The sequence below is a fragment of the Suncus etruscus genome, chromosome 17 (genome assembly GCF_024139225.1).
Source record: "Suncus etruscus isolate mSunEtr1 chromosome 17, mSunEtr1.pri.cur, whole genome shotgun sequence".
In the NCBI taxonomy this organism is placed as follows: Eukaryota; Metazoa; Chordata; class Mammalia; order Eulipotyphla; family Soricidae; genus Suncus; species Suncus etruscus.
In genome coordinates, this window is record NC_064864.1 from 32497332 (window position 1) to 32517862 (window position 20531).

Here is a 20531-nt window from a genome sequence, read left to right on the forward strand (position 1 = left end):
TAGAAGTGCCTATAATTCATTCCATGACTCACACTGAATTGATGATGTTTGGTCACTGCACAGTCAGAAACCTTTATCATGACACTGCATTTAATCAGGTGACCCCATGCATATGGGGTCATGAGCCATGATTTAAGAAGCTGAGAAGGAGGGCCCCTTCCTCCCTCCCTCAGGCTATAGCCAACCACCCATTTCCAAATTGTAGCCATTGTTTCTTTCTAAGCTGGTGCCATGGACCAAGTCAAGCACAAAGCCACACACACACACACACACACACACACACACACACACACACACACACACCAAGAAAGCTGCTGTCAGTCAGATTGCCCTTCCCAGGTAAGGACATTAAGAGGGAGGATTACAAGCTGCTAGTCTCACCAGAGTTAAGCACTGGGTGCCCAGTTTTACTGATCTCCAACTAATATCTCACCCTGACACTGGGCCCTTCAGAGGTACCTCGGTCCAGTCCATTTCTAAAAAAACTGAGGCTGAGAGCTTGACAAAGGTGGAGTGGGGGCTGGACAACATTGGGCTCCAAAGACCAATAACTGGCTCATGCGAGAAAGAATGGGACAAACCTGGCACAGTGTATCCCATCTGAGGGCCAGAAAAACTCATTCTGATCTCCCACATCCCATTTTGCCTGGCACAGACAGGCAGCCCTGCCAAGTGGCTTGGGGAGTTCCAGTGCATCTCTGAGCCTGGCACTCAGCCTAAGAGACCTGGGCAGGCCAGCTGGCAGCCTGCCAATCTTCCAACCTAAGAGCTGTACTGGGAGTTGCCACAGGGCTGATGGAGCTCCAGGAGTAGAGGTCCTACCACAGGCTTCTGGGGCCCCATCAGCCATTCTGACCCCCCAGAGTCCAGCACATACCAGACACCATTTGGTCAAAGCTGGACTTGGCATCTGGATGCCTCAGCAGAGATTTTGGTGTGAAGACAATCAGCTAGAAGGAAAACAGGCCCAGTTGACATCTGTCCCCGGCCAGCCCCCACCACCCACCAGCCCTCGCCCCTGCGCTGCAGAGGTGTACAAGAAGGGCAAGCACTCACTGGCTTGCGGAAGGGCAGCAGGATTTGTCGGCGCAGGACATGAAAGTAGTTAGCTGGAGTGGAGCAGTTGACGACAATCCAGTTACAGTCGTAGAGTTGGCTCACCTCAAAATCAGGAGTGAAGGCCTGTGGGAGGAGAGCGTGGCTGGGGGACAGCCTGGTAACAGCACCCATATCCTGACAAGGCAAGTTAGTATTCCAGGACCCATCCCAAGAGCAGCACTCACAGGATATGCATCTGAGTCATCATTGCTCATCTGCAGGAACCTCTCAGGCCGAGCTGACGAGTGCTCTGGACCCTAAAAGCAAAATCCAGGTGTCAGGGGTGTTGTTAGAACTATGGAAGGGACAGTGACACAAGACAGTATTGGCCTGGTATGGACTCCAGGACTCAGGGAGCAGGCAACCTAGATGGTTTCTCAGGATTCATAGATAAGAATCATAAAATGTAAGACTAGGGTCTGGAGAGATAGCACAGCAGTAGGGCGTTTGCCTTGCATGCAGCCAATCCAGAATGGGTGATGGTTCAAATCCCAACAACCCATATGGTCCCCGGTGCCTGCCAAGAGTGATTTCTGAGTGTATAGAGCCGGGAGTAACCCCTGTGTGCCACTGGGTGTGTGACCCAAAATCCAAAAAATAATAAATAAATAAAATTAAAAGTAAGACTAAAGAATGAATAGAGTCCCCAGAGGATGGGTTCAAGGCCAGCATGTGTGAAGGTCTCTACAACCTTCTTTAAATTTCTATCCCTCTTAAAGGCTCTGTACTCTGTTCTCCAGACCCCACACACACTTTTCACAGATCAGACAAGTAATATAGACACTATTTCCTCACTGACAGAGGAAGACACTGAGAGGCATAGATAAAGAAACTACTTTCTGGGTCAGGGATATAGCTCCATGAGTCATACACAAACTTTTTATGCTGGATATCTGGGTTCAAACTCCAACACCACCTGGTCCCCTGAGTACTGCTCAGAGGGACACCCACCCCCATGCATCTCTAGCAGGGAAAACCCAGAGCAGAGCACTGCTGGGAACAATTCAAAAATTAAACAGAAAAACAAAAACAAACCCAAGTTCACATGACCAGGAAGAGTCAATTATGAGCTAAGCAGTCTCTTCTTTCCACCCCACCCCTGTGCCTAAGAGCAGCCAGATATCCCTACACTGACATCTAAGCTGGCTTCCTAAAGGGGTGACCTTCCTCATGCTGCCCCCCAGTTTCCTACCTCCACCAGTATGGCTCAGACCAGTCCTTTTACCCATCAAAAGCTCTACCCAATGACAAAGAAGCAGGCGACCTTCAATCTATTGCAGTGCCTGGCATGTGAAATGATTTAGACTGGCCCAGTCTGGGGGAGCTCATAGGGTCAGACCAAAACCACTCAAGAATAGGCAGTAAGACAGTGGGGGTCCCTGACCACTGACCAGGCCCAGCTGAACGCAGGCATCTGGCATCTCCCCTGCAGCCTAACCATACCTGCATACCTCCCTCTCCCCCATAGGAGGGTACAGACTGGGTACGCCACAGGGGACCAAATGAGATACAACAAGGTATAGCAGGGGTCTAGCTTACAGCTCCTAGCTCTGTGATATCAGGCAAACTACTTTGCCTTCCTGAACCTGTGCTCCTTTATCCATGTAGTAGAAGGAGGGTCTGCTTTGTGAGGTTGTTGTGAGGACAGAAATGCTAATTCACCAGGGAAATCTTAAGCAAAGCTTGGCACTGAGCACACTCTCAGATGATCAGCAAGAGTGGGATCATTATTGCTGTTTTTGGCAAGGGCATCATTGCATTAGCAGGCCAACCATCCAGCCCTAGCCCCCCAAGGCCCTCACCATGCCCTCCATGCCATGTGGCAGCAGCAGCACGATGCCATTGTGCCGCACCCACTTGGCCTGCCCTGTGCTGATAAACTGGTCGATGATGCACTGGGCCGTATTGTGGAAGTCACCGAACTGCGCCTCCCAGAGTACTAGTGCGTTGGGGCTGGCCATGGCATAGCCCAACTCGAAACCTGCAGAGAAGATACCAAGGCAGAGTCTGCCATCCCCTAAAAACCCCAGTCCTTCCATATGCACTGTCCTGCCCCTACTCAGTCTCTGGCAGACCAGGAGGATCTCAGAAACTCCTTCTCCCAGACTACCCTGCCCTGGCTATTGGTCTGACCAACTTCAGCCCTGGAGGCCAGGAGCCATGAGTAGACATGATGGGAAGGGTGGAGAGTCTAGAAAAAGGCAGGAAGCACTCAAAGGCAACTCCCTACAGAGGATGAGTACAAAAAGACTGTTATCAAGAGCCTGAGGGAGGACAGGACACACACACACACACACACACACACACACACACACACACACACACACACATACACACACACGGGACATGAGACCTAGGATCCCAGAATCTTGGGATAGAGACTCAGGCCAGGGTGGCTGGGTATAGTACAAAGGTGGGAGGCAGGTCATGAACACAGGGAGAGGTCATTCAGCAGTTCAGCCACCATGACGTCTAACAGGTCTTGTTTATTGCTGAGGCTGGGAGCTCTGCTTACCAGAGTTTCCACTCAGCATTCAGGCTCCCAGGACAGCCTCACATAGCTCCCAAATCCGGGGTACCCAACGCACTGCACTGACTCTCTGTATACCATAAGCCTGCCCTGGCCTCTGGCTGCAGGCAGAGCTGGGACGCACCCAAAACTCCATACTCTGAGAGGGAACTATTGCACACGGTGTAGGGTGCCTGGTCTGGCCAAAGGTGGTTCATGGGGACACAGATCCTCCTGTCAACTTCTTGGTCATGGAGAACATGGTGTCGGTGGCTGCAAGGGAGAGAGCAGAAGAAAGACATGGCAGACAGAAGTGGTGAGCTGTCCTCACCAGGTCAGGCTCTGCAGGATGGAACCTGGAGCTCCTTTACTGGTTCCTGAGCACAGATGTGAGGGTCTCCATTTCTCACTCACAGAAAGACTGATGAGGCCTTGCAAAAGGAAGAGTATGAGACTGTTCCCTAACAGTTACAGCCGCAGGTTACCCCTGCTGGTTCTGCCTGCTGACCCTACAGGGAGCAGGGACCCTTCAGGGAAAGAAACCTGAGCTAGGCGAGGGGAGTATGCAGTCCTTTAGGGAGCACTGAAGCCATGGCACAACCACAGGATGTGAGGATGGCAATGGGTGAGACCCAGACACCACAGCACAGCACAACTCACCCTCCCATTAAATCCAAAACATTGCAGGCATTAGATGACATGTCATGGGCACAACTGGCATAAGTCCTGATTCTGGTCCCCAAAACTCAACAGCAAGTTAGGGAACTGACTGGACACAGTTTTCACACAGAGGATCTGGTGATATTAGTGCCACAGGCCTGAGATTCATGATCCTCTTTGATCAAGTTATCAGCTCTGGGTGATGAAGGAAAACAGTGAGAAAACCAGTGCCCCCTATTAGCCAAGTCAATGAGAGGGGCCTATATGAATATCTCATAAGCCAGATAGGGAGCTTGCCAGAGGTGCCCCAGATGAAGTCAGAGAAGAGGAGGAAAGGCTAGCTCTATCTTGTAGCTCTGAACTAACCCCAGGTAGCTTCTTGGAGAATCTGCCCAGGGTCTAGGGGCTGGAGCTGCCTTCCCTCACCTGAATGTGCCTCTCTCCACATCCTGCCCACTGAGCCGCACGTGGATACCCTCTTTGAGCAGGGAGCCGAAGGCCATGTACTCAGCCAGCGCCCAGTCCACTGTCCTGTTCTTGGTCATGTCTGCACGGCCTCGCAGAATGCGAGAGAGGCCTGTAAAGGGAATGGACAGTTTGCTCAGGGCCACCAAGGCACCAGGGCCCAGAGCAGACAAATCAGCACAGCAAAACCCTACCCCAATCCCAGGGCTACACAGGCTCCAGGAGCCTGACTTCCCCAACCCTTAGGGCCTCTCTTCACAGTAGGGAGAGGGCACCAGAAATTTGGTCCTTTTCTCATAGCCCCCCAAAAATATGCTGATTCTATACTCTCCAGGCAAAAAACTGTCATTGACTCGCCATCACAGCATTAAAGGTACTTGGGTAGGAATGCAAGAATCAAGCCCACACTGGACTTCCGCAGGCCCACACCCACAAAGACCCCATAACATGAGCTGAAAGTAGATACCCTAGGACACTTGGGTCTGCAAAAATTGGGGAGAACCTCCCCAACTTGATCCCCCCAGGGAACTCCCACAGGCTGGTCTCAGGGTGCATTGTACAAGAGTCCTGCTCCTGCCACTGGGGCCCTCAGGCTTCCTAAGCAAAGGCTGTGGCTGCCCTGTATGCAGTCACCATGGCCCAGCAGTCCAGGCTTTCCCCAGAGTATTGGGTCACTCTCTTCCCATGTGGGTGAGTTCAACATGGCCAGCCTCCTACAATTCGGGCCTGACTCTCCTCAACCCCTATGGGAAGTTCTTGCTTCCTAGCCCTGGAAAAGGCAATAGAAAAACCCAAGGGAGCTGATGCAAACTTGGCTGCCAACACCACACAGCATCACTCTGCCAGCTGAGAGATGCTGCTATCATGGGCACCTGATGTGTGGCCGAGACCACAGCTGAGTCACCAGTCAATTGCCCACACAACTGTCAGAGTCATAATACCAGGACTCATGCTACTTTACCTGTATGGATCTTGAAGTCCTCCAGGGGCACAGAGCTGGCCACGGTGCCAATGTGCAACAGCATGTCCTCTGGGATGCCTGTGGTAGGGCATGTCATGCTCTTGGGCTCCCCGTCCATGTTGAAGAAGCCTGAGGGAACAGGAATTGTGCACTTTGGTGGCAGTGGGGCCTCAGAGCTTTGGTGATTCAGCCTCAGACTGACTCAGAGTCAGGCCTCAAAACTCCTCACGCCATCCTAATGTGTAACCCCAAGATCATATACAGAAAGACTCAGAGCAATAAGTTCTGGCTCTGCTGGGCTGATGGCATGGTGTCATAGCCATCTGGTCCTATCCAAAAATTGGCCATCAGGCCTCCATCAGGGTTCTCCCTTCCTAACTTGGTTCAGACTATGCTGGACACACATGCTGTCAAGGCAATGGCTTCTTCCCTGTCTTACACACAGCCCCCACCCTACCCCATCCTGCAGGAGTGAGCCCAACACAGTCCCTAGGGATAGTGCCACCACCTCAGAGTTGGGTACTGGTTTCTCATCCCACATCACTAGCTCACCTGGCCATGGGGAATCAAGCCAGTGCTTGATGTGCAGGATCTTTTTGTCCTTAGACCTGCCATAGGCCTCCTCACAGATCCGGTCGTACTTGGCAATTTCTTCCTGAAACCAGAGGCCAATGCAAATGAAGCCTGGGCAGCTAAAGACTAGGTCCTTTTGAATCATCAACCTGGTACCCCTCACTCTCTGACTGTCATGCAGAAACCTCTAGCCAGAGGCTAAAGTCTGAGTTCAAGTGGATCCTAGACAGGTTGCCAAGGTCTGGGGGTAGTGGGTCTATTGTATGCTCAAGTAGAAATTTGGGAAACACACAAGAAAAATTTACTATCAAGAGTTACCCCAAATGAGATGAAAATATATTCATAAAGAACCTTGAGGAAAATGTTGGTTCAGAACCATCTCCTGCAAGAGCCTTCCTGGATTTCTGGTTCCCCATATAGCAGCATTTGTTCATTTCACCAGTGAGCAAATGTGTTCTGGGGTTCTCTGTCCCTCTTAATAAATGGGAGTTCTTGGGAATCAGGCTCACCACTGGCAGCTGAATTACCAGTATCCAGCCACCACTACAGGGTCCTAGACCCACCTAAGCTTATCCCCCTGGCCACCTACCTCAAATTCTTGCAGGGTGACAGTGCCCTCAGCAATGAGCTTATCTGCATATTTCTTCAGCACAGGTACCTGCCTGTGGATTTGCTTGTACATGAGTGGCTGTGTGAACATGGGCTCATCCATCTCATTGTGGCCACGCCGGCGATAACAGACCTATAGGGATCCAATGGGTGATAGGGGAGGAGATGGCTCTCTGATCACCGTCCCCACAGGAAGTATGGTTGGCAACAACACTGTGAAACTGGGGCATTCCTAGAAGCTAATTACACCACAACTCCCTAAGTACTACTCCCAGCCCAAGCATAAATGGATTCCAGAAACTTTGATTCAAGATCTCCCAACCCTCAAACCCACCCCTTTGTCACAGCAAAAATAGGCCACACACCTCCACCTCAGCCCCCAGGTCGTCCTACCAGGTCAACCACGACGTCTTTGTTGAAGGTGTTTCTCCACTCAGCTGCCACACTGCACACATACATCACAGCCTCAGGGTCATCTGCGTTCACATGGAAGATGGGCGCATTGACCACACGGGCCACGTCAGTGGGGTAGGGTGAGGAGCGGGCCATGCGGGGGTCTGTGGTGAAGCCAATCTGCAAAAGTAGAAGTCATGGAAGGTTACAGTTTAGGAGAGCCAAGAGGGTACCAGCCTGGGAGGCCAGAGGGACAAGGGGATAGGGTGGGGCTGAGGGGGGGATCCTTCAGGATTATCAAGCAGCCTACATGAATGAAAAGGGGGGAATAGGGATAGGGAAGGGCCCTGAAATCATAATCAGCAGCTATGCCCAGGAATGGCAGCACTGTCCTGAGAAGGGTTCTGCTCCTTCTTATCTGCCCACTTTCCATGGGTGGCAAAAGGTACATGTGCCTGGTAAACCTCATCCTATGGACTAAGTTCAGGGGCCTGGGTAACTAACTTGAGTTCTGCAACCTCCACCCAGGAAACCCATACAGTGAATGGCAGGCCCACTGCCCTAGGTCATGGCAGGGAAACTAAAGAACTATAGGGCCAGCAGCAGGACTAGCTCCCTCTTGGGTCCTGGAACAATCACCTGATTGTTGACAACGACATGTATGGTGCCATTGGTGGTGTAAGAGGGCAGGTCACTCAGGTGGAAGGTCTCATAGACGACACCTTGGCCAGCAAAGGCAGCATCTCCATGGACCAAGATGGACATGACCTGTGGGCAGAATATGAGCCAAAAGGAGCACCAAGATCCCAAGCCTGAGAAGAAGCCCTTCTCCCCTGGAGGCAGAGACCTAAGGCCTTACATACTAAGTACCCGACCCTAAACCTCCAAATCAGCATCCTCCCTTCCTATCCAGGGAACTTGCCTTCTTGCCCTGGGCATCCCCACGGTAGAACTGCTCAGCCTTTGTCTTCCCCTGTACCACTGGGTCCACAGCTTCCAGGTGTGAGGGGTTGGCCACGAGTGACAGTGTGATGTTCCTGTTGGTGACACGGTTGATCCTCTCATGGTACATGCCAAGGTGATACTTGACGTCTCCAGAGCCCTGGAAATTGAGGGAGCCCATGAGGAGCCCAACTTCCACTTCATTTTTAAACTGGTAGAAGGGATGATACAAAGGGCTGGAGCCTTGCACATGGGAGCCTTGCCAATAGCATCCTGAGAACTATGCTAGAGCATCCTCTGAACACCATTAAGAGTACCAGGACCGACCCAGGAAAGACTGTCTTTAAGCCATCTCCACCCTCTTTCTTCATTGTGCCTTACAGGCAAACTGTCTCAACTGAGTATCCAGACCTCAGAGCCCCAGCCTTCTTCAGCCACCATCCTCTCAGTGTCACTGGCTGCAGAGGAAGCAAGTAATTGAGGCTATAGTGACCATGAGAGCAGAGATGGGGGAGGAATCCTAGGGAAGCTGAGACTCAGGATTCCTGCCAAGTCTTTCCATCAAAGTAACCAAAAAACCACACACACAACAGGCAAAGCCACAACCACAAAAGAAAGCACAATACTTGACCATCTTGGAGTGGGGAAAACCTTTCTAGACAATGTACATCAGAAGCCTAAAATGGCAAGAGAGCTGGGATCTAATCAATTTGTCATAGGAAAAGCAAACCCTGGTACAGTGTTAACGGGCAGAAACATCAAGCCCGGAACATATTTGTAAGACAAATGCCGAGACAACACCAATTCCCTTTATACCAGAGGCATTTTGACAGGTCAGTAGATAGAGAGCTTCCAAGCCCCAGAAGAAAATGAACAAAAGCCATAAGGAGTAATTGACAGCAAAAGAAACCAATGTATCTTAGAGACATGTAAAAAAAATCACTGTATCTACAAGAAGCATCAAGGTAAAACAGCCATGTTCTGCTCTGGTGGCAGCAGAGGCAGGAAGAGTGGATGGTGAGGCACGATGGGCCCCTGGCACAACCCACTTTTCAGGGGTTTACAAGCTTGTAGGGCAATGTGCTCTCACCCATGTCACTCCACTGCCCCTTGACAATTTACTCACACAGGCAGAGAGACACTCACTCTGGCCAGCAGCCCACCTACAGGGGACTCCTGGGGTTTATGACATGTTCAAGAAGAATGTGGGTCATGATCAGTACTGTCTATTCATAAGCAGAGCTGCTCTAGTAAGTTCCTATCTGCATGAAACTTTCTAGAAGAACATACATTCACACACAAAAAAACGGGCCACATTGGCACCACAGGGGATAATAAAAGGCAGTCTCACCTGAGGACTTGTATTGCCTTTTAGGAGCTTTAATAAAAATAAAATATGCTCATATTAATTTTTATGCAAAAAGGCTTTACTATTTTTTTTGGCCACACCACTGGTGCTCAGGATTTAATCCTGGCTCTTAACTCAAGGATCACACTTGGTGGGCTAAGAGGACCATATGGGGCACCAGGGATTGAACCAGGATCAGCTGTTGGCAAGTCATATGTCCTACCTGTTGTATTATTGCTCTAGCCCATTAACCCCTATTTTAGAGTGACCTCAGGATAGGTTTTATAGTCTACACATGCATCTCCTTGATTCCTCATAAGCACACTAGAAACAGGTTCCCTGATTCCTATTTTACAGAAGAGCAAAATGAGACTCTGAGAGAAGAAAATTAAGCAGAATAAGCATGATTGTGAGAAGATTCTAGGCTAAGAGGTAGTGGATGTGAATTCTAGACCTCTTCATCCTGCCCCGTTGGTGACTGAGGATGTCATTTAATATCACTCACATACTAAGCATCTCTTACCAGGTGCTCAGTATGTGGTCCTTGCCCTCACTAGGCTACCACAGAGATGTGCACTTAAACAAACCATTCACACGTACTCACATATACACCTGAAGAAGGCCTGGACACATATACACACATGCACAGCTAGAGAAAGAATGTACTCATATATATACCTACAGGAGGCCTGATCATACACACATGTCCACTTACTCATGTATGCAATACACTCACACCTGGTAACAGTCAGAACACACAGCTGGACAAGGCCAGAACATACAGAGATGCACTCCTGAAAGCCAGCATAAGACAGCTGTACTGACAAAGGGGCACAGAGTTCCTGAAAGACGAGGAGATTTCAAAGGGGAGATGAAAAGCAGAAGGAACAAGAAGACCCTGGGCAGAGGCCCCAGAACAGGCAAAAGTGTGGGCAGTGGGGCAAGTGTGGGTGCCAGCATAGGTGAAACAGGTAAGTGCCTGCTCTGCTTCCCTATGGGCGTAGGACACCATCTTCATCCCCCTACTGTCCTGGGCAAAGAAGTGAAATGAGATGGGCCCGGAGAGATAGCACAGTGGCGTTTGCCTTGCAAGCAGCCGATCCAGGACCAAAGGTGGTTGGTTCGAATCCCGGTGTCCCATATGGTCCCCCGTGCCTGCCAGGAGCTATTTCTGAGCAGACAGCCAGGAGTAACCCCTGAGCACTGCCGGGTGTGACCCAAAAAAAACCAAAAAAAAAAGAAGTGAAATGAGGTTCCTACAGTGAGCAAATGGGACTCTGGAATACATGCAGACACAGGGAGCTGAGGTGAGTCATGCAGGCCTTTCCTGTACCTCCCTGGGCCTCAGTTTTCTTAGGTATAAACAGAAAGGGTTATCCAGAATTTCTGCAAGTTCTGCCTACTGAGACTGGAGCAGCTGTAGGGAAACTCAGATACTCCAGTTTTTCCAATTTATCCACATATCTGTTCTTCTCTAACCCCTGTGAACCTGAAAGGTGCTGGCCCAGCCCCCTCGAACACTACCATACCTGCCCCCTACATGCTCTGGGTTCTGGGCACTTACCTCATCTGCTGCCTCCAGCTTGGGGTCAAACTGGCAGAAGATCTGCTCCAGATCCTTGCGAATCACATTGGCCAGTACATTCAGCCTGCCCCTGTATAAAAGGAATTGAACTCTCTCACCTGGCAGGAGGTCTCTTCCCACCTATACTCAGAATCCCTAAATATTCCCTTTAGAAGCAACATGGGGGTCCTGAAGGGTCACCTTAGCCTTTCATCCTATCGACCTGAAAGACCATCTGTGGCTGGTCCTGGCACACCAGCTTCCCTGGCAGATATCCTGCAACATCTCAGACTCAGGGGCAGGGCTGGGCCCAAATGGACAGAACACTATCCTAGCCCCAAGGTAGCTTTCTCACTCCTCCCTCCAAAAAAGTAGACCCACTACCTGGATCTACCTTACAGCAGTGCCCACACTCCACACTCCTGCCCAGCAGTCTGGGGGAGCAGATCAGGGAAGAAAAACTGGTGTGACCCAAGATCAGAAGTCACCAGAGGGGCCAATGTTGGAAAGAAGCCAGAAACTGAGGGTTCTCCAGTCTAGAATTTCACACTGTTTCTCAGGATAGGTACCAGGGGATGCCTCAGCACCCCTCAGCAGGCACTAACTTCAGGTCTGGCCTTCTGCCCTGAGAGGTCAGGCGCAGAAGGCAGTCCACCACTGGATGGGAAGGTCTGTGGGAGCACTGGAGCAAGATGGATACACTTGGCCCTCTAAGCAAAACTCTGACCTCAGGAGCCTCCTCAGTCAGACTACCAAGCACCACACAGAGCCCAGAGCCACTCCTGAATCATGGTCCCAGCACTATCTCCCAAATCTGCTGTCATGCAGGTGTCAATGCCACTGCAACCCACTGGGGGGTCTGCACAGTGCAGCATCAGGCAGACACAGATCCCTCAGAGCACACACTTGAGGCTAACAAACTCAGGCTCTATTGGATGCCCTAACACCAATGGTATGTAATGTGACTGGGCAAAGTTCAGTCTTCAGTACTCCATGCAGCCCTTGAGCCCCCCAGGAATGGACCCTGAATGCAGATCCAGGAGTATGCCTTGTGCACCAACACATATGGCCTAAAAATCAAAACAGCACACAAGTGGGCCCAGCCGTGAACATCTGGAAATGGTTACAGAAAACACCAGCTTGTCTCCACACTGCTCACTCAATGCAACTTCCCACAGCACATTCAGGAGGTCCCTGGAACAACCTGGCCTCTGGTCTCTGTGCCAAGCTGTTTTCCATGAGTCACAGGCTTAAGCTCACTGCCCTGCTGCTATAACTGACTCACAGGTGTTAAATATTAAGGTCAAAGCAGCCAGCCAGAAGCCAGTAAATGGGGCTTAACCTCATTTCCCTCCAGAGAGGTCCCAAGCCAGTGTTGAACACTGGCCCTGCCCTCACCACCCTAGGAAAGGACATCTCTGTGCCTCCTTGTCCCCAGGAGCCTCAAGAAGCCACAGCCCTTCTCTGAATCTTTGACCAATATGGGGTGGTGAAGAAGAGGAGGGAAAGGAGGAAGAAAAGAGGAAGGAGAGGGAGAGGGGAAGAAGAGAAAGAGGAGGAAGCATAGGAGAGGAGAAAGAGGAGGAAGGTGAGGAGAAAATAGGAAAGAAGGAGTTGGAAGAAGAGGAGGAGGGGAGGAAGAAGAGAAGGCAAAGGAGAAGAAAGAGAGGGGAAGGAGAAAGTAAAGGAGGGGAGAAAGAAGAGGAGGAGGGGAGAAGAGGGAAAGAAGAGGAGAAAAAGGAGGAGGACCACCTGTGGGGCATTCCCAGGATGACGTTTTCGATTCCCATCTCACTGGACTTATCAATGATAGTCTTGAGCGCAGGAATCATGACCTCACAGCCCTCCAAGCCAAATCGCTTCTCTGAGGACCACTTCCGAGCCAGGAAGTCTTCAAACCTGCTTGGGAAAAGGAGATGGGAAAGGATGGAGAGACTGGGGTTCTAAGGGCTTTCAGGGTGGGGAAAGGTCCTTATCAGGGCTAGGAGCTGGCTGCTCAGAAGCCCAGAAAGCCTCAAAGTCACCTCCCTTGACACAATCTGGCTCCCATCCTGCACACTCTGATGTTCCCACAACATTGAGCACCAGTGGGAAGGAGATCTAAGTTCACCCACTGCATCAAAGTTCTGTGCTGGCACCATTCCCGACTACCACCTTCTGCCACCTCCAATCTCATGACTATAGTCAGCCAGCTCCAAGGCCAGACTACCTCCTCACCTGTGCCTCACAACACTTTCTCCATTCCCAAAGATACCTTCTGCACAGTTCTAATTCCTGCCTAAATTTCACCGCTCTAACCCCTTCTGTGCCCAGGCTGGGCCTGAGGATCATCTAGGCCTGCTCAAACCTGAGTGGGACTAGCTGCTTAGCACTCCAGTGGATAAAGGCAGGCAGTGCCCCACTCACAGAAGGGTCAGCCCTCTCACTCTTCAGAAGGACGTCTTCTAGCCCTCACTACCACAGCCACTCACTGACCTCTCCCATACTATCAGGGTTTCCTGCAGGCAGCCTCACCCCCAACCTGCTCTGCTGAGCACTGAGCCTCATGAGGGACTCCCCATCAAGGGTGGATCAAAAAAGACCTCTCTGGCTGTGCCTTCCCATCTCTCTTTCTCCCTATTCCTACGCCATGTTCCTTTGCTGAGACACCTTGCCCAGATACTGAGCAGGCCTGGGCGGTATGAGCCACCAGGGTGGTACTGAGGACTGACCTCATGGACCGCACCAAACGGGCTAGCAGCGTGCGCTTCTCCTCAGTGGAGAATTGCATCACCCCAGGGGTCTCGAACTTCTGCCGGATCCACTGGCACTGTTCCACATCGTTGATGAACATGAACTCCAGGCCAATGTGCTGGCAGTAGGTGTTCTAGGCAGGCAGGCAGGGAATCCAGGAGAAACTCTGACATCTGCAACGGAAATGGCAGCACCCTCCTTCCCTCCTAGCCTCTGCTTGGCAGGGGGCAGCTCACCTCCAGACGACGAATGATCTCTCGCAGTGAAAGGGTATTCTCTGTACCCCCAATGAAGGTTGTTGTGGGCAGCTGGAACTCCTTATCCAGATCAGCCTCCTGTAGGTCATAGAAGGCTGAGGAGGCACCACAAGGTGGGGTTGGGGTACAAAGAGGAAAGAGGGTTTGGACCCCACACATTCCTAGATCTCTTAGTAATCCCCTTTCCTCAAACCCTCCTGCTGGCTGAGAGTGTGAGAAGCCTAAATCGCAGGGATAAGAGTGCAGGGCCAGCCAGCAGAGCCAGCCAGGACAGCTCAGACAAAGTTCTTCAGTGTGATGAGCAGAGCAACAGCTAGGGAGGTGGAAGACAGCCACAGGGGGACATGCCTGCAGAGGCCTGCTGCATGCAAGCAGGGCAGTGACCAGAGGCCTTGTTGTTTAAAGGTTCCTCATGGGGCACCAACTATAGCTGCCTCTAGCCCTGTGAACACAGTGCAAAGGTGCTGACTCTCACCCAGTTTGTCAATGGTTGTGATCAAGTCTGAAGGCACAAAGGAGTCCAGGTCCGCATCCAGAATGCCCAGGGGGTCCAGCTGAGCAACATGGTGACCTCGAATCTGGGACAAGAAGCAAGGTCAGAGAGGGTCTGGGAGGCAGCAGGAGACTCTCACCAGGAACCAGGTTCCAGACCCCCCCACCTGTCACTTCCTGCTTTAGAGTTTCCAGTGTTATGTGTCCCAGATGCTTACAAGTGCCAACCAAGTCTCTGGAGCAGCAGTTTTCAAATACAGGAAAGAAAAGGTACATCAAATATTCATCATTAGTACAAGTAATCTTGAAGCCCCAGTATCTCCCCAAATATCCATTTACAGGAGACCAACAGAGGATGAGAAAAGTCCACACAGGGGAGAACTACAGAGCCTTCAAAAGAAATAAAGATGAGAGACTTAGCTAAATGGATTAAGTGACTTGCATGGGGGAGCACTGGGTGCAATCCTGAGCACCGTATAGTAAGTCCCTGCTAGCACTGCCAGCACTGACCCCTGAGCACAGAGCTGGAAGTAATCATCAAGTACTCCCAGGTTTGGCCCCTGTATCTAGGGCAACTTAAAAAAGAAGAAAATCTCTACCACCTACTGTGAGGTAGGTTCCATGTTGAGCAAAACGAAGCAGATTACAGAAAATTATGCAAATGAATGACCCATTAGCTAAGAAAAGGAAACTATAAGTAAAAACATGTAACTGACGTATGTATATTTGTATCTGCATAGACATTTAGAGATGTATTGCATACATCTAATTATATGCAAGTGTGTATTTATTTGTATCTATGTAAAATAAACACATACATTAAAATAATACATTGCAAAGTAAAAAAATCTATAAAAGGAAAGAAAGATAGGATTGAATAGAATGATAGGGCTAGGAGCTGGACTTTTAAGGCCTCATCTCCCTTAAAGAGTGCATGTGCAACAAGATGAAGAGCAAGCTTTGCCTGAAGGAGGCCTGGGTTCAATCCCTGGCACTGCATGATCCTGTGAGCACCATCAGAACTGGCCCCTGAACACAAGACAGGATTAGCTCCTAAGAACCATCAGGCATGGCCTACCCAAAAAAATCTGACTATGGAATCTTGCAAATACTTTATGACCCTATAAAACAAAATTTAAATTGAATGTAAGGAGATCAGAGAGATAATACAGAGATAAAGCATTTGCTTTGCAATGTGGAAAACCTAGGTTCAATACCTGATGCCACATGTGAAAAGAATATGAAAAGAGGATGGGAGGAGGAGAATGAAAATAAGTCAATAAATAAATATATGAAATACTGATCCTGCCTTTCCCAGACCATTTGAACTTAGGGATAAACAGAACTGACAGGGGCTGGAGTGATAATACAGCAGGTAGGGCATTTCCCTTGTTTTTGCCAACCTGGATTCCATTCCTGACATTCCATATTGTCCCCTGAGCCTGCCAGGAGTGACTGCTGAGTACAGAGCCAGGAGTAGCCATTACTGCTAAGTGTGGGCCAAAAGCAAGGAAGCAAACAAAAGGAAAACAGAGTTGAAAAGAAAACCTTTTTCTAAATGAAGTATTTTGATGTAATAAACAAAGACAAAATTAGAACATTATCCTTTTTTTCTTACCCATCCCCAAGAGTTAATTTGTCCAATATTAATTAGCCATTTAAATGATGAAGTGCTCATCACCACCAGGAAGCTGATTTCATAACAAAGAAAAAAACCAAATCTATATTGGATAAGTTTCCAGATATTACTACCTATTTACAGAAATTACAAAGGACAGAGACACAGTGACACCATGGGGATGCAATCAGCTAACTCCAGACTCAGAACAAAACAGAACAAACAACCCGGTTTCCTCCTGGGAGGCAAGACACAGAAAGGCCCCTGCAGAGTAGAAGAGGCTTAAGAACCATTTCAACTTATTACAACCTGTAGGTTTATTTGGATCCTGATTTCTGTTCAAACAGGCAGTAAAAATAAATTCTGACGCAAACAGCAAACATATACCATTAAGATATGTACTGACATTAAGGACATTCAGGATTATTATTGTTTCTTTTAGGTATAATCATGTTGCCACGGTATAGCTTTTTTGCTTTTGTTTTTGGGCCAGACCTGGTGGCACTCAGAGGTTACTGGTTAATGACCTACAAAAGAAGTTGTTGTACTTAAAAGCCTTTTTCCCCTAAAGGCTGCATAGTATTCCATTGTGTAGATGTGCCAGTTTCTTTAGCCACTCATCTCTTGTTGGGCTTTCAGATTCTGGCTATTGTAAATAGTGTTGTGCTGAACATAGGGGTGCAGAGGTCATTTTTTGAGTTGTGTTTTTGTGTTCCTGGGGTAATGCAAACCAGAGTGTCAAAAAAAAAGAGAGGAGAGAGAGAAAGAGAGAAAGAGAGAGAGAGAGAGAGAGAGAGAGAGAGAGAGAGAGAGAGAGAGAGAGAGAGAGAGAGAGAGAGAGAGAGAGAGAGAAGAGAGATAAGAGAGAATTGCCTGACCTAGAGACAAGCAGGCGTAGGGGCGGGGGTGGGATGGAAATAGGAGACATCAGTAATGGGAACAGTGCACTAGTGAAGTATTGTGTACATTGTTATGAATAAAACCCAACGAAAAAAATTTGTAATAATGGTGCTTAAATAAAGCAATTTTTATAAAAAAGAGTTTCTAGAGCCAGAGCAGTGGCACAGCGGTAGGGCATTTGCCTTGCACACGGCTGATCTAGGATAGACCACAGTTTGATCACCTGGCATCCCTTATGGTCCCCCAAGCCAGGAGCAATTTCTGAGTGCATAGCCAGGAAGTAATCCCTGAGTGTCACTGAGTGTAGCCCAAAAACCAAAAACCAAAAAAAAAGTTGTTTTTTTTTTTTTGCTTTATAGTTCATATTCCTCATAGCATGCAAAACATAACAGTCTGCAGATCATGGTTTTCTTTTTGTCATTTTTTTTCCTTTCCCCATTATTTAATATCTTAGTTAATGTTTCCTCAAATAGGTTTACTGATGTGTATTTTTAAATGTCAAAAATAAAGTTTTTCTATCTGGTCATCAGATCAATGTTTAGAATTATACATTTTATTTGGCAGAATGTGTAAATTGCTTTCCATCTTAGAATAAAAATTTCATCTAATTATTAATAAGGTTCTAGGGTCCACCTTGAGCCATTAAATATATTCATATATATTTAATTCATAAATTCAGTTAAAATTATTTAATGCAGGGAGTCAGCTACTTACAAAGAAATTGAAAGTTCTAGAGAAATTGGGCCATCACTGGGTTTGCAGGATCAAAAAATTCTCAGTTCCAGTTTACTGCTGTACAGAGATTAGGGGTTTACCTCTTAGAAAGTTGCTATGGCCAGCTGTGTTAAAAATTTTGTTATCTGGGCCCAGAGAGATAGCACAGGGTGTTTGCCTTGCAAGCAGCCGATCCAGGACCAAAGGTGGTTGGTTCGAATCCCGGTGTCCCATATGGTCCCCTGTGCCTGCCAGGAGCTATTTCTGAGCAGACAGCCAGGAGTAACCCCTGAGCACTGCCAGGTGTGGCCCAAAAACCAAAAAAAAAAAAAAAAAAAAAAAATTGTTATCTTTACTATGGTTAAAAACTCCCAGTGCTGCTAGACACTTTGTTCAGAAAAAAAGTTGCTGCCCCTTAGAACCATATCACACTTGCTATGATCCACATGAACCACTCGGATATTCTTCCTGTTCTCTTTTTTTATCCATGTGTCATTTTCAAATCAGTGCTTCAAATTTGAGTATACTGTATCAGAGCAACTGATTATGTCAGAAATCCAAATTACAAACTTGTCCAAAAATATTTTGGGGGAGGCCACACCTGGTAGTGCTTAGGGCTTACTCCTGGGTCTGTGTTCATAAATCACCCCTTGCAGGCTTGGAGGACCATATGGGATGCCGGGTCCATCCAGGTCGGCCGTATGCAAGGCAAACACCCTACCACTGTGTTATCTCTCCAGCCCCCCAAAAATACACTTTTAAACTTTTTTGGGGGGTTTTGGGTTACACCCTAGGGTCATTCCTGGCTCTACGCTCAGAAATCATTCCTGGCAAGCTCGAGGGACTATATGGGATGCCAGGATTCAAACGACCATCCTTCTGCATGCAAGGCAAACACCTTACCTCCATGCTATCTTTCCGACGCCAAACTTTATTTACCCTGTACTTTTTTGTTGATTTGTTTTGTTCTGGAGGCACACTTGGTAGTGCTCAGGGGCTACTCCTGGTTATGTGCTCAGAAATTACTCTTGGCAGGGTCAGGGGACCATATAAAATGCCAGGATTGAACCTGGAATGGCTGTGTGCAAGGCAAATGCCCTACCACTGTGCTATCACTCCCACCCCACATGGTATAGCTTTCAAAGAGCTTTTAATGCTAGAAATAATGTTGAAATACCTGATGATTAAAATAGGATGCCTGGGATTTGCTTCAAAATAATCATTCTCCAATGAGCAGATCAGAGGGAAGTAACAGGTGAAATAAGACAGATTTGTACGAGTGATAGCATAGTGGTAGGGCATTTGTCTTGCATGTGGCCAAAGCAGGACAGACCCAGGTTCGATGTTCAGCATCCCATATGGTCCCCCAAGCCTGCCAGGAGCGACTTCTAAGCACAGAGCCCGGAATAACTCCTGAGCACCACCAGGTATGGCCCCAAAACAAAAACAAACACATAAAAATAAAATACAAAAGACAGATTTGCTTCTCCAGGACTGTGCAGAGCTCAACAGCTTGAGCTTGTCCCCTTCCACCAATGAGCATTACTAGATGTGGACAAACAAACAAGAAACTTGGCCCAATGAGGTTCATCTACACAATTCTACTTTTCATGGGTTTGAAAATACCCTAAATAGTAGGTTTAGATTTTGGAGATTTTTTTTCAATAGTTTATGCACTAAACCAGACCTCTGTTTTCTACAGACTTACCCCTTGGCAGCTTGCACTGGTCAGACAGAACTTTCATAGGACTTAATCGTGCATGCAAATCACAGACCCTTCACTGGGTCCTGGCTATTGAAAAGAAAAAGAGCAGCACTGGAAACAGTGCTGAATAGATAAGGTCCTCGGTCAGCACTTGGAACGTTACCTTTGTACTGCAGAGCTCTACTTTCCTCTTTTTTTAATTTTTTTTTATTTTTCAAGTCCTTAGTTGGAGAACTTTCTGCTTCTTTCAGCCAGCCAAAGCAAATCTAATTAAACTAATGTTATTGGCTCACAGGTAGCCCCAGTCTAAGGGCCCGAGGCCAGGGAAGAATGCAAACTCAGCCCTCAGCCTTTGGCTTCCATCCCCACACAGCGGGAGCTCAGGAAATAAAACTGCCACTCACACACAGTACTGTCCACTATCTACAGACAAGCCGTTTGCTAAGGCCCCCCTCCTACCTGCTGCCCCTACCTGCAGCTCTGGCAGGAGCTTGCTGCTGCTTCCCCTGGGATCTCTACCAAGGGCCTAGGATGCCCTTGTCCATCTTTTTGAAAATCCCTACAATGAGTTTCTCCTGTGAAAGGCCTTGTTCTACCACTAAATTCAGTGAGACCCCTGTCAATGATACCTATTATGGTGTGAAATCCACACAGCGCTCCAATTTGTCCTGCTCAGTCAAGACTTAGAAACATGGAGCATCATCAGGTATCTGACAGACTAGGGACTCTGGTCCAGGGACCCAGCATGGCAGCTAAGTAATTAACACAAAGCAGTTGGGGGTCATGGAGTAGCTGACTGAGCCATTCACACACCCCATGAACACTCCACTCCGCACCTTCAGTTTAATCCCTCTTGAAATGCTTTAAAGACATGAAAAGTTGATCTATTCAACTTCCCTGCCACATTTCCTGATACCGATTCCTTCCTAAGTATTCCTCTTGGTACCTGGGAGATTGGGGTGCATGAGACAGGTACCATTCACATGTAGA

At 48.5% G+C, this 20531-nt stretch overlaps 1 protein-coding gene across 1 annotated transcript in view; it reads right to left on the reverse strand.

Annotated features, from left to right (window-relative positions):
- The window catches only part of OGDHL (oxoglutarate dehydrogenase L), a 28809-nt gene that overhangs the window by 2053 nt on the left and 6225 nt on the right, over positions 1-20531 (reverse strand). Inside the window, exons 5-21 of the mRNA XM_049790768.1 lie at positions 14588-14690; positions 14092-14207; positions 13834-13988; positions 12875-13021; positions 11123-11213; positions 8191-8370; positions 7908-8036; positions 7269-7448; positions 6856-7008; positions 6246-6348; positions 5694-5822; positions 4694-4844; positions 3753-3880; positions 2901-3079; positions 1284-1355; positions 1057-1182; positions 878-950 (exon numbers count right to left, since the gene is read on the reverse strand). Coding sequence (XP_049646725.1) covers positions 878-950; positions 1057-1182; positions 1284-1355; positions 2901-3079; positions 3753-3880; positions 4694-4844; positions 5694-5822; positions 6246-6348; positions 6856-7008; positions 7269-7448; positions 7908-8036; positions 8191-8370; positions 11123-11213; positions 12875-13021; positions 13834-13988; positions 14092-14207; positions 14588-14690 — 2215 coding nt within the window. The remainder of the gene's footprint in view (positions 1-877; positions 951-1056; positions 1183-1283; positions 1356-2900; positions 3080-3752; positions 3881-4693; positions 4845-5693; positions 5823-6245; positions 6349-6855; positions 7009-7268; positions 7449-7907; positions 8037-8190; positions 8371-11122; positions 11214-12874; positions 13022-13833; positions 13989-14091; positions 14208-14587; positions 14691-20531) is intronic.